The following is a 13,643-nucleotide window of genomic DNA, read 5'->3' as shown; positions in this document are numbered from 1 at the left end:
TGAGCGTCTCAACTGTGACAGCCTCTCGGTACAGCAAAGGATGTGGCAAGAGGTGCAGGGACAGGAAGCAAGAAATGATTTCAAAAGAAAATATGCTCAACAATTCGAACAGTCAGAAGACAGAGAGAAAAAAAATGTTGGTCAGAAGTGTGTGTGTGGGTGCTGTGATATGATGAGTCCGTCATAGCAGGGTTGGACTCAAGTCAGTCTTGATGTTATAAAGAGACTTCATTCACACTTCTGCTGTGGCCAGTCATTGCGGTTTGAAATCAAAGATGATGTCTAGGGCCGTGTGAGGTCATCAGACTTGTCGGAGTCTGTTATGAAATGAAAGCTTGTGGGTTGTTTGCTGGATGCGAGTCAAAGAAACAACAGAGAGGGAGATTGAGAGGGACAGAGAGAACGAGAGAGACACAGATGTCAGGCGCTCAGATTTCATGTGTTGTCATGGTCGCCGCTTCTCAACCCCTCGATCTGTCCGCTCTGGCTTTTTCATCCTCTTTCTCTCCATCCGAGAGATTAAAAAGCTCCAGTGTGGGAGAACGGGAGTTTAGGAGAAACCCAAAACTGCTTCCGTGCGCACACACTCACACACACATATACAGAGCGATGACATCACCAAAAGGCGCTCGATTGGATGGGCACAGAAAGCCGTGAGAAGGAGAATCATTGAAGCCGAGACTGAGACTGTGTTTTGTGTATGTGCGTGTTGAGATGTAAAGGATGAATAAGAGTCTGGCTTAAGTTGCAATGCACTATTGCCCTCAGTTTAGCATTATTTATACACAAACACACAACTCCTCCACAATGCGTGCATTGGAAGGGAAAACACTTCATTTGAATAGCTTTGTTATGGTTAACAGTTCATTCTGTAATTCCTGCTAATGATTTATTCTATATAATAAATGGTAAATGCTCACCTGGGTGTTCAGCTGCAACTGATTTGTAGATTGCTGAATGATTACTGTTGTATGATTTCTGAAGGATCTTGTGACACTGAAGACTGGAGTAATGATGTTGAAAATTCAGCTTTGCCATCACAGGAATAAATTACATTTTATACTGTATATACAGTACTGTGCAAAAGTCTTAGGCATGTTAATATCCCCACCCCAAAAATGTCCCCAAAAATGGTTTTAAGTCAGTTATTTATATCTTTTGCTGTATGTGTCAGTAGGAAATATCAGTTTACATTTCCAATTATTCTTTTTGCCATTAATTGTAATAATCCAGTGAGATTTGTGTATGCACAAGGAGTCTGACAGCAGCCAGGATGATCTGATCTCACCATCATCGAGTCCGTCTGTGATTACATGAAGAAACAGAAAAAACTGAGACAAACTAAATCCAGAAGAACTGCGGGAACGTCTCCAAGACACTTGAAGAAATATATATATTAATGGAAAAATGTAAAAACAAATTCACAATACAGTTTTTTGGATTTCTTATTAAATAAATACAGCCTAGGTGAGCATGAGATACTTTTTTCAAAAACACAAAAAACTGCTGAATGGTAATTTATTTCATATTAATAACATGACACGTACCATAGAGGGTTAAATAGTGGGTTTCTGTTGGGCAGGTAAGCATCAGGCATGAGTTTCTTCTCAGCATTTGGTCCAATGGTTACTCTATGCTGAACCAACTTCATTCAGTGAGGGATAAAAAAGCATTTCCCATCAAGCCTAACATGGGAACTTCACCAAACAGCAGAGTCAGAGCCCTGTCCACATGAGCGCTTGTTCACACACACACACACACACACACACACACACACACACACACACACACACACACACACACACACACACACACGTCGACTGCCAAACTACACAGAGAAGAGCAAAACAGGGTTAGAGGAAGGGAGGGCTTCTCTTTCTGTCCTTTTTTCATGCTGGTTTGGTTTGGCTCTGAAAAACTAGCCTAAATCCTCTTCTTTCTGGCTGAGAAATGGAGGAGAGGGGATAAAATAAGAGTAGGGGAGAGTGGGGTAAGCTGTGTCGCCCTCTTAATCAAGGCAACTACATATATATATATATATATATATATATATAAAACCAGTCACATGGGTCAAGTTTCTGAAAGCTGAATAAATAATCTTTCCATTGATGTGTGGTTTGTTAGGATAGGACAATATTTGGCCGAGATACAACTATTTGAAAATCTGGAATCTGAGGGTGCAAAAAAATGGAAACATTGAGAAAATCGCCTTTAAAGTTGATCATTTATGTTCGCGATTGTGCTCCATTCACTCACAGAAATAAATGTTTTATATATTTATGCTAGGAAATTAAAAAATATCTTCATGGATCATGATCTTTACTTAATATCCTAATGATTTTTGGCATAAAAGGAAAAGCAATATTTTTGACCCATACAATGTTTTGTTGGCTATTGCCACAAATATACCCGTGCGACTTGTGACTGGTTTTGTGGTCCAGGGTATATATGTGTGTGTATATATATATATATATATATAGGCCTATACATAATACATATTTAGAAAGTACTCACCATATACAGCTGCCAGTGACTGGGAGATGAACACAAGAAAAGTGGCAATCATTTTTTATTCAAAACTGTTGTTTGCATTTCAAAGTACATTTTCTACATGGCACATACAATTAATTTTAGGTCAAAGCAAATTTATTCAGGTTTGAAAATATACATTATACATGTTGGTGAATTGCCAATGAACATGTAAATTATTTGGCTAAAGATTAGCCATGAATTATTAAATGAAGCATCCTAATGGTAGCTGTGGGATAAAGTGAGTCCGATGCTTTGGGGTAAGTTGTGCCAGTGTCTCAGTGTAGTGAAAGCTTTGTTTCAAATGTAGGAAACATTATTACAAAATGTTGAAAATGTTTCTCTATATATTCAAATATTCTGAATAATACACATTTTTTTGTATTAGACCTAGTTGGTTTATGAAAATGGTAATATAGTTTGCAGCAAAATAAGACTTTGGAGGTGTAATAGTACAAGGGTTTTCACACTTTTTCATACTAGGACCAATTTATAGAACTATAATAATATGAAAGTAATAATAATAAAATAAATATAAACATGAATCAATTACTTAATTAAAACATTAAAAATGTTCTATTTTATTTGACATTTGTTTTATTTTCCTTGCCATATTATTATATCAGGCATACTTATTAATTTCATTACCATAATGCTAATGTTAGCTATAAAAAATGAGGTTTAAAGATAAATAGAGAATATATTTTTGCTTTCTTGCAGTGCAGGTCACTGCAGTGATAACATATTTTTGTAGGCCAACCCTGGTTCCCTCAACAAAAACCCAACAGGATTTGTCTGTGACCAAAAAAAGTTTATGATTCCTACACGTTTTGTTCATCGTGACAAATGAACACAACTTTTATGAACTTAGAAGCCTAAAAACAACAGAATTAAAAAGCTAAACATAGGCTATAACACGGTCAATTTACTTTGACGTCACCATCAGTAAGCTCCTGACAACTCTTTCAATCTTTATTTGATATTTTAAAAATAGTTTGATTATAAACACAGAAAGTCCGTGAAAGCAGACTAGTGAGTGATGATGTTTAATGTTCCCTACAACCGCTGGAGTCCTATTTAGCCACATGCTAAACAATCATTAGTGGGGAAGGAGAATTTATTTTGTCATAGAATAAAACATGAAAATATCTTTTTGTGTTACACACAGATCTTATTTCAGACATTTAACCAAAATCCCATTCAAATAAACCCATCGACTTCAGGATGATGGAACCAGCTAAAATGTGCAAAAATGTTAGCTTGTTTCTGTTTTAACCTACAAAAATCTTCCCTGCAGCACTCTTTTGTCATGACACTTATAGTTTATATTATAAACTATATTAGTTTATCGTAGCCACTTTATAGCCACATTCGTCAGACTAATTCAACATGCTAATTCCATGGGTTTTCAATTTCTGGGTTTCATTAAAATAGCCGACTCATAAGAGTTATTTGTTAGCAAATCTGAGAAAGTCACGATTCGTGATTATGCAGGTTTGGCTTTTATGGGACTTTATGTTTGAAAAACAGTGCATATGATAGTGACATTAGTCATAAAGCATGTTTATGTGAACAGTGTGTGGCATGTTAACTTACAGAGCCACAGGCCTGAGACAAGCTGGCATGATGTATATATGACTGTGTGTGTGTTATAATGTGTGTGTTGTAAGTCTCAGTAGGTTTTGGCATGACATCCATGGGCCATGTGACTTGAAAGCAGACAGAGTAAGCCCGACGCACTATAGAAAACTTGGCAAACACACACAACCTCTGATGTTAACGGGGAAGACGCGTCATGGGACACCAGGATCCCACTATTTTCTAATCACAGCGATCCCGAATCAGTAAACTCATCTGTCCCAGCCAAATGGTGATGTCTAACTTTTCAAAGACAGTTTAAAGACATCCCAGCTGCTCGTACCAGAATGCACCATTTTTGAAGAACCTTTAGGTTTAGTAGGCATGTTTTATGTTTACGGGCCCACCAGGTCTTCAACTAATTAAGGCTGACTACCAACACCCAAGTCGACGTGTCTTATAATGAAAACCGGCTTTCAGCTTACAGTGTGAAAATGTGGTAGTTTATAATTGCATTCAGAAAAGAGAGCGAGTCAGCCAGCAGAACGAAAGACTCTTAAATGTGTTGATTCTTGCCTTTGCATTCTTGGCATTTCTCTTCAACCCTTTTCTGTCTTATAGTTTTTTCCTCTCGGTTCTCATGCGAAGCGGCCAGTGCCAATTCCCTCAGATTTGGTTTGGCTTTAAACGCAAAGAGGCCGGGCGCTCTCCTCCCTTCTCCCTCTCTCATTTCCTGTGTTTTTTTCCCCCCTTCTTTCTCTCGCTCATTCTCACCCAGTCTGCTCTCTTCCTCCTTGCTCGCTTTCTCTTTTTTGAGACTGGTTTTAGAGGGTTCCAGTAATTCCTTTGTCCTTTAAATAAATAATGCAAAGCACAGCTTCCTCTGGCTTATGTACGTATGCACATTTCACCGCATTACAAAGATCTCTTGATGAATAAAATCTGCCTGGTCAAGGTTAAGGAAAAAGAGTGCTGGGAATGGGCACTGGAGAAAAACCATTGAAAACATGAAGTTACTGTACAATATTCCTCAAGTATTAATAAAAGAGTTCTATACTTAAAAGCAAGTTTTTCACTAGTTTTTTTTGTGTTTAATATTGAAACAGATCAGAATCTGGTTGCATGTTAATTTTTAATTTGAGCGTATCAGGATTTTAAATCATCTGCCCTGCCTGAATTTTAATTATCCCTGAATATTAGTGAGGAAATGCACGCTATGCCCCCCCCCCCCCCCCCCCCCCCCCCCTCGCCATCTCACCCTTTGTTTCTCCTCTCTCTCCTCATACAGCTGGTGTATGCAGGGTGCCCCTCCCCCACCATTTGAACAAACCAATAAGAGGGCATATCAGCCGATCCCCCCTTACACACACTCTCCCACACCTCCCTACCCCCATCCTCTCTCTCCCCATCCCCCTATCCCTCTCTCTATCACTCCCCCATATTTCCTTTCAAAGCAGCCCCTCTTGCTGCCATCTCTCGCCCAATCTTTAAATTATCACTTCAGAACACGCCTACTATATGTGTAGTATCTATTCTATGCGTTTCAATGTAACCAGGAAAGATCTTTCTTTGGGCTCAGGGCTTACAAATAAAGAGATAACAGGACATGATTAAATAGTGCATCATAAACGCATTCTGGGAAGCATATGATGTGCATGTGACTTTCAAAAGAAAGTGAGATAAAACCAGTGCGTCAAGGTGGGATTATAAAGTGACTCATTGAAGACTTCTTGAAGAAATGCTGATCTGTTTACTCATTAAATGTCGTGATTAACCCAGAACACATTTATTTCAGGGTTAAATCAGTTCATCTAAATGAAAGAAAGAAGAAGGAGCTAGGTTAAAAAGCAGCCCCTCTATATAGGCTACTATCTCAGGACATAACAGCCTGCTACTAGGCTACATGTTCACATAAATTTGATACTTAATCTCAAATACACGAATCCAAAGACCAAGGGAAGTTAATCTAGAATCATGTCACTTAAAAGTAAACATCACACTTTTGTCAGTTTCATTAAATCTTCTTTTTGCCTTGGTCGACTTCTATGTCCACACACTATTGCTACTAGCCAAAAAGAGGCGTGATCAGGTTTAAATGTCCAACAACAAGCCCTAGAGAATGGCCCATGTTTACCACTACAGACGAAGCAAATCAAACGTTTGTATACATCGAAAAAAGTGCAGGGGATATTTAAGTGAATAGAGGCAGTTTACACGTGTTGTCAAGATAAATTGGAGAAGCATCTAACATTTGTAAATTATTCACGCGTTTCCCCTTCAGCGGCGCATCTCTCTATTTTGCATTCCCTTCAGTGCTCCACCTAGACCAGAGTAATAGAAACACGATCGATTTAATAGGCATCACCTAGCTATTTAATAAATAATAACAACAACAACAATTATTGTTCAAATAAATGTATAAATATATAATAAATAAATATATATATAATAATAATAATTAAAAGAAAATTAATAAATAATTTAAATAATAACTTTTATATATTTGTTAATTTATTTCAGAACTTTATTTTAATTTGAACTTTATGCCATTAAAGTTGGCAATAATAAGAAACAAAAACAGCACAAGATAATAATATAAATAATATATATATTTCAATGGTCTACGGTTGGACAAAAAGGTAGGCTAAACTTAAAGACTAAAGACATTTCAGTCTAAATATGGGGACATTTGAAGATGATGACTAGGCTATTTGATTGGCATATTTCCTGTTTTAATCATTCATCAAGCAAATCAATAAGTAGGCGATATGTTTAGGAGGCGAATAACGCCATGTTTACCTAATTAGAAATCACTATTAGGCCTATTAGTTTCGAATAAAATGTTTGTGACATAGTACATTGCTTACACTGTTTAAGGATAAATAAGTAATATTTTTCTGAACTACTTTAATTTGTAGCATATAGGCCTACATATTATTCAAGTCTTAGACACACACTGCTAAAAAAATATGTCAGATCTAACGATCCATAAATATAGCAATAGCTGAAGAAAACACACACTTTTGTACCTTTACAAAGGCTGCTTGTCTGCCGTTTCCCTTTTATAGTTATGGGAGTTTGTCTCTGTTTTCAGCTGAAAATTGTGGATTGTGAAATGGGCCTCGTTTGTGAACAATTTCGAGAGAGCAGTGAGTGCCGTTCTGTTTGCGCTCGATCTAGTGCGTTGACTGACTCTGCGCTCGGCTTCTCTGGTCTGCTGTGCTGTGGAGCTGTGAAATCGCGCTGATGGTCTGTCACATTATTTCTCACTGACACCGTCTGAGCGGAGGAGCGCCACGCCAAAAGATCAGCTCAAAAACACTTCATAACGCACAGCTCCACTCAGCTCCGGGTGAGTTCCGCTTTTCATTTTATAGGTAATATATACATGCGTTTGTTTGAGTGGGAGGAGTGGAAAAAGGAGCCCTTTTTAACCGTTTTTTCCACTGATGTAAATATAATTAGGGAGTTTAAAACGCTTCGCCTCTCACGGATCGCCACAAAACAGTTTATAAATATCAATGTGTGTCTCAACCCAAGCGGATTCATCAGCGATGAGCCGATGTTCAGGACGGGACATGTGGCCCTGAGGTTTTAAAGGACGACAAGGGCTTTATTTGTTGTAGTTTTGTGAGACTAAAGGCAGATGGTGGACTAAAGCCAGCGCGACGTTCACAGCTAACATAAGCTAATGCATCTACATGGCTTCACTCTAAATGTGATTCAAATCGGTTAAACACTGTGTGGATGAGCAAGGCGTGTTGTGATAGAGTATGTTTGTGTGTTAGGTGTGTTAAAAAGAGCGGTAGACAGGCAATATTATGTTTATTTGTGTGTTTTTGTGTAGCTGGGAGCTAACGCTAGCGCTTCACGGAAGTGTCTGATAACCAGCTGCTCCCTCTTACTTGTATACTTTTATTTACTTACTTTATTTAGCATAAACATAACGCACGTGCGTGCTGTGTTGTGTAGCGCGTCGCAGGTAGTTTTTGTGTTGTTTTTAGCTCTTATTTCTCCTTTGGTATGACTTGGCGTGGGTTTGAAAGTTTAAAATGTTTTTAAAATGCTTTAAATATCATTCAAGGGACAACAAGCCAATTTATTTATAGTTTTATAATAGTTTTGCATGTAGTAAGTAGGACACGCCTAGATGGAATTAAGTTACGAAAACAAAAAGAGGCTTTTAAACCGCATAAGTTTTATCAATCTAACGTTAACCAGTTTTAATAATCTCCAGTTCTTCAGTCCCATTAACGTTACATTACTATAAACGGTGAAAAACTATTTATTTATAAGACTTAATAGATGTAATTTCACTGTACTGTATTACGTTTTTAAAATTTAAATAATCAAATTAACTAACTTTTGTTTGTTGTTCGTAACTTAATACTTGTTTTTTTATCAGTTAGTATTGTAGTATTTATTTTGCGTAATGTTTATATAATTATTTAATAGCTCAAATCGACATATTGATTTATAAAATTTAATCACGTATGTAGCTAGAAACTATAAAAATACGGTGACTAATGCACTCTAGTGATGTTTTACTGTGAAATTCTGGCATCCAATACTGTTTGATTTTTACTGTAAATGTAAGAGTCCAAAATGTTTTTACTTTTTTTTATTTTTATTTTTTTTTGGTTTGTTCAAATGTTTTAGCAACTCTCTGGTGTTTTAGAGTGTTGTAATAATAAAACATTTTAGTTTTGTAAACGTTTTAATGACTGTATATTTAAACATTGTTCTTGAGCTTAATGTTTGTAAGCATTTTAATGATTGAACTTTTTTTTTTTTTTTTTAAACAGTGTTTTTAATCTGTGTTTTCTGGCGTGGAATCGGAGAGGAGGAAGAGGGGGAATCGTATAAGCCGAAAGGAAATGCCAATCGCTACTACTGGTCATTCAGCGTCTCGAGAGCCCCGCGTCTGTTCCCCGGACCCCGTTCCCAAGCGTGCTGATTTATGCGAGGACGCAGGGGCCCACCCAGCGGAATACGGGGGTTCGGAGGGGGGCCACAGCCTGGGCAGCACTAGACTTTCTGGAGCGCTTGAGAGCTCCTCTGCGGCGTCTCATTCCCCTCCCACTTCCCCTTTCCACCACCACCACCATCATCATCATCATCATCACTCCTATCCAGTGACTATGGAGCCACCCAGGACTCGATCACGCTCGCGGTCTGGATTTTACCACGGTGGATTATCTAATTCGAACGGTAATGCTGGGAGTGGCGGTGGTGCTTTAAGTCCAGCTGGAGGAATAAGCCACCACCACCACCACCACCACCACCAACAGCAGCAGCAGCAGTTCGGAGCTGCTCATGGACACATGGAAAACCTGCGCCCACCCGGGAGCATGCTTTCCCCAGGCGCCCACAGACACGCAGGGCCTGGAATGCACAGAAACTCCGGAGCAGGTAAGACGGGTTTTAAACCTCCAGTCTAAATTTTGGGTTATGGATCTCATTTCATCTTGAGGGTGGACAATAAAAGTTTCAATCATGTTGTCACATATTTGGTTGTAACATGGTTTACGGGGACCAACTGTAGTTGTATTTGACCACATTTGACAGGATAGGGGGTGAAGATATCAAGGTATGGGCTTTACTACATTTAATTAGTGTAGTGTTGTATGGAATTCTGTTGGACTGACTGAACACTATTTATGGGGTTTTCAAAATGGCATTTTATATCAAATGTACAGTATATGTCCATGCACATCCATGCAAATTACTGGTATAATTTTTATCAGGGATGTAGCAAACCTTATAAATGTAATTTTATTTATTTGTGTATTCATTATTATTTCCAATATTTGTTGTGATGATAATCAACACTTTTTAAATAAAACAATTCAATGTTTTTATAAAAAAAATTAAAATAGCTGCAAGTCAATGGGTTGAATATGAAATGGATCTCCTTTACTTTTGAATATTGTAATACAGTAAGGCAGGGCATTTCAGTCTTAAACTAGGTGTTGTGCCTTAGCTTCTTTAAAAAAAATGGAAAGTTGCATGCAGGCTTCATATGAGCTCTGATCTCCTAATAAAAAGAGTTAAAGCTTTGTCAGCAAGTATGTGAAGAACTCTGCAGACTTTGTTCTATTAAGGGTCACGATTGGGCGTCTTTCTTGAAGACAGACCAAATTGCACTCCTTATTTCCTCGTTAATGTTTGCACGAGTTCTGATGAGCCCCACACCGATCTAAGCATTCCTATTGACTCTTAACTCTTCATGGTCCATCTTAAGCGGCAGATTTGATACTCTGTCGTACAAGGGCGTGCAAGCAGAAAGACATGCATTCATTCAATTACACAAGCTGTGACTATTCTCCTCTGTTTTAGATGCCTAATGTTGTTATTCGCTGGTCCAAAATAGCACAGGGCTTTCCTTCACAGTATAGGACAATTGTTCCCTCTGACTTTAGGGTTTAAGTTAATAATTGACCTGATTGCCCCGTTTGTCCATTGGCATCACAGTGCTTTACGATTTCTGTATAGCCGAATGGAAATTCCAAAATATAAAGTGTTCAAGCCTCTGGCATCCTTATTTCCTGCTACATGATGGGCTTAATCTGCCACAGCACTTCCTTTTTGACATGGACAACAAGCTGGTGGGAGCAAATGCACACGTGCACATGCGTTCATGCACCTAGAGTTAATGTAGCCACCGCTCGTATACTGTTACGAGACAGGAGCAGGGCTTTGATGACATACGCATGAACAACAAAAAAAAAATTATAAAAAAAAAACACAAAAAAACTCATGGCCACTATGACCATGCATGCACGTGCAGAGGGGGTGGATTGTAGTAGGCTATCTCAGGTGTTGCGCTTTAAGCTCAGGTGTGTTTGCCTACTGGCAGTTGCTTTTTGTGGCTGAGCTGCACTGCACACACACACTTTACTAAAAAGCCCAGACTGGAAATACCTGTCTGATGGAGTGAGCGTCAAGCTACCTGCTTTGCCTGCCTGCTGCCACCACTGCACCAACTAGTCTAGCACATGTGTGTCTGAGCTTTGTTTTGGGCCATTTGTCATTAAGCAAGACTTCGCTCTTTTTCTTTCCTATGATTTGTCCTCCTGATATTTAAATGCATCTCGGGGTGAGCATGTGATATTAACTGGATGGATAATCAGTGGTACTTTACCTTAGAGTGTATATGTGATATTGACTAGTTGGATATACAGTAGCTGTGTGTGTGTTAGTGTATGTGTGTGTGTGATATTGACTGAGATCAGATAGGCCGCTTTGATAATGAGAGAAGCTCGGCACACTGAAATCCCCTGAGTTCAACACCATCTGCTCTCAATACAGAAGCGCCCTCTCTCTCTTTGCCTCTCCCGCTCTCATTCCTCATCCCTTTATCTCTTTTGTCCACCCGATTCCCCCTTTCATTTTCTCACACTGACTTTCCCTGTCCATTTACGCTCCTGCATATTTCATCCTCTCATCGAACTCCTATTTGCCTGTAAATGCACATGTATGCATGGAAGGAGGAACCATGTTAGACCTCCTGAGGCTTTTTCTGCTGTAGGTGTTTGGTATTATCCTCAGCGCTGAGCAGAGAGGGAGAAAAAGGGCTATCAGGTCCCATAAAATCAATAGAGAAACGGATTTCTAGTTGGCTTGTGTCCTCTTGAGTGTCTGTGTTTGAGAATGCACTCGTGTGTGTGTACATGTGGACAGTTCAAGATCATTTGAAGGGTGTAGAATCCCCCCCGGGGCCGGTCCAGACCAAGCTCAGTTCTGCTGATTCTTAACAGAAATTCAGAGAATGTGTTAGAGGTGATCAAACGGATTAAGGATCTAAGGGGCCATTTACACGACACCGTTTTCAAACGGTAATCTTTTTGCGTTTTGGGTGTTCATTTAGCCTACACGACAATGGCGTTTTGAGGGGCTTGAAAACGCAGACTTTGGAAAATGGGTTTCAAAGTGCAAGTTTTTGAAAACGACAACGTTTTCATCTCCATGGTAAATGACAAAATTTGGATAATTGTGAAAACGGTGGCGTTATGCGAATCCTAACCCTTCACTTGCGCACCGCCCTCCACCGCGTCGTTTAGATTTTTTTTTTAATAGTAATAAAAATTATTTAGTTTAATTAGAGAATGCTTGATGGAGCGTGAGCCGAACGAGTGTCGCAGCAAGAGTCAGATTTCACCTCACTTCGCCCATTTCGGCTCACTCTTGACTGACAAGACGATGGCAGAAGATTTGGTTTCAAAGCGAAATGTAAAAGCGCCTATTTAAGCGAGTTTGTCATTGTACGGTTTTGTTGTGTTTTTCATTAAGAATAATAATGATCCCACCATTCAAGCAATTGCCACATCCAAATTGGCGCTAATTCGAGCGGCTGTGCGCATTTTACTTTCGAATTAGCGATTTAAAAGCGAGATGCAAAAGAGGTCCCTCCCCCTAGGTGATACTGTTATTACCGGTGTTGTCACACATTTATTAACGGTGGAAAAATTTCCTCAGTCACATCCCTGGCGCATGCTTATAACATGTTCAGTCTATAGGCATGTGGTGTTTCTTTACCAAGTAACATCGCCAACTACTGGCCTGGCATGCATAATACAACGTTTTTAATCTTTTTGCGGATCAGTGTGAACAGGGATCATTTTGACAATGTTGTCGTCTTTATGTGAAAAAAATGCAAATGTAATTTTAGTATATCGTTGTCATGAAAACCCTAAAGCTGTTCTTTCTACCTCTTCCAATCAAAGATTAATGTTTCCTATTTTCAAATGGTGAGCGATGCCATAGAACCATCATTTTGGGTTCCCCAAAATAGCCTTTTTAGTGAACAGTTCCAGTTTAGTGAACCGTTTTTGTGAAAGAACCACTTTTTTTCTTAGTGTGGTCACAATAGCAAGATTTTTGCAAACTTGTGAGAAGAAAAAAAACTAGCATAGCGAAGAGATGCCACTTTCAAATTAAGCAGCTTTCTGTTGTTGGTCAGCGTTGTGTATTCACATGTACAGCTTGAACATGATCAAAGTATTTTGTAAATTATTCAAAAGGGTGGGAAAGTGTGATGTGACGTTTGAGTCATAACAGCATTTGACTCAATCTTTTCAAACAGGTAGGTAAATTAATCTGGCAAAAAACATAATTGGTGAATTAGGGCGTTTTCATTCCTTTCAGTGCTCTTTCAAAACAGGGACTATCTCACGGTGAAACTGCTGCCCCACAGATTTAGTCTCGAAATGTCCATCAACTTTTTTACATGCCTATCGCTTATCAACATATTTCAACCTCATATTTCAGCCTTCAAGGCTGTCTCGTTCTGGTTGTTTTAATGCAGATCGGAGTGCAATTGATTCATGTATACATATATGAACATGACAAACAAAAAGAAAATGCAAATAAAAAGCTTTTGAATCAAATGCTCCAAATTAGCCTAACTTGTGTGAAAATACCCTGAAAGGTAGGGTAAGCAATAATCTAAAAATGCTTTTGGTCGTACTGACACAACCAGACACAACAACAAACGTGTAGCCAATCAGCATTAGGTGGAGGAGAGAGAACGAGCC

General features: G+C 38.8%; 1 protein-coding gene across 1 annotated transcript in view; it reads left to right on the top strand.

The window, feature by feature from the left end:
• Positions 1-7,360: 7,360 nt before the first annotated feature.
• rnf38 (ring finger protein 38) overlaps positions 7,361-13,643 on the top strand; it is a 31,649-nt gene continuing 25,366 nt past the window's right edge. Inside the window, exons 1-2 of the mRNA XM_079853927.1 lie at positions 7,361-7,459; positions 8,913-9,519. Of these exons, the coding sequence (XP_079710053.1) occupies positions 8,985-9,519 (535 nt within the window). The 5' untranslated portion in view covers positions 7,361-7,459; positions 8,913-8,984. The remainder of the gene's footprint in view (positions 7,460-8,912; positions 9,520-13,643) is intronic.

This window comes from Squalius cephalus, assembly GCF_949319135.1.
Source record: "Squalius cephalus genome assembly, chromosome: 2".
In the NCBI taxonomy this organism is placed as follows: domain Eukaryota; kingdom Metazoa; phylum Chordata; class Actinopteri; order Cypriniformes; family Leuciscidae; genus Squalius; species Squalius cephalus.
Note: the sequence above shows the minus strand (reverse complement) of the source record. Positions and strands in the feature narration are given on the sequence as shown.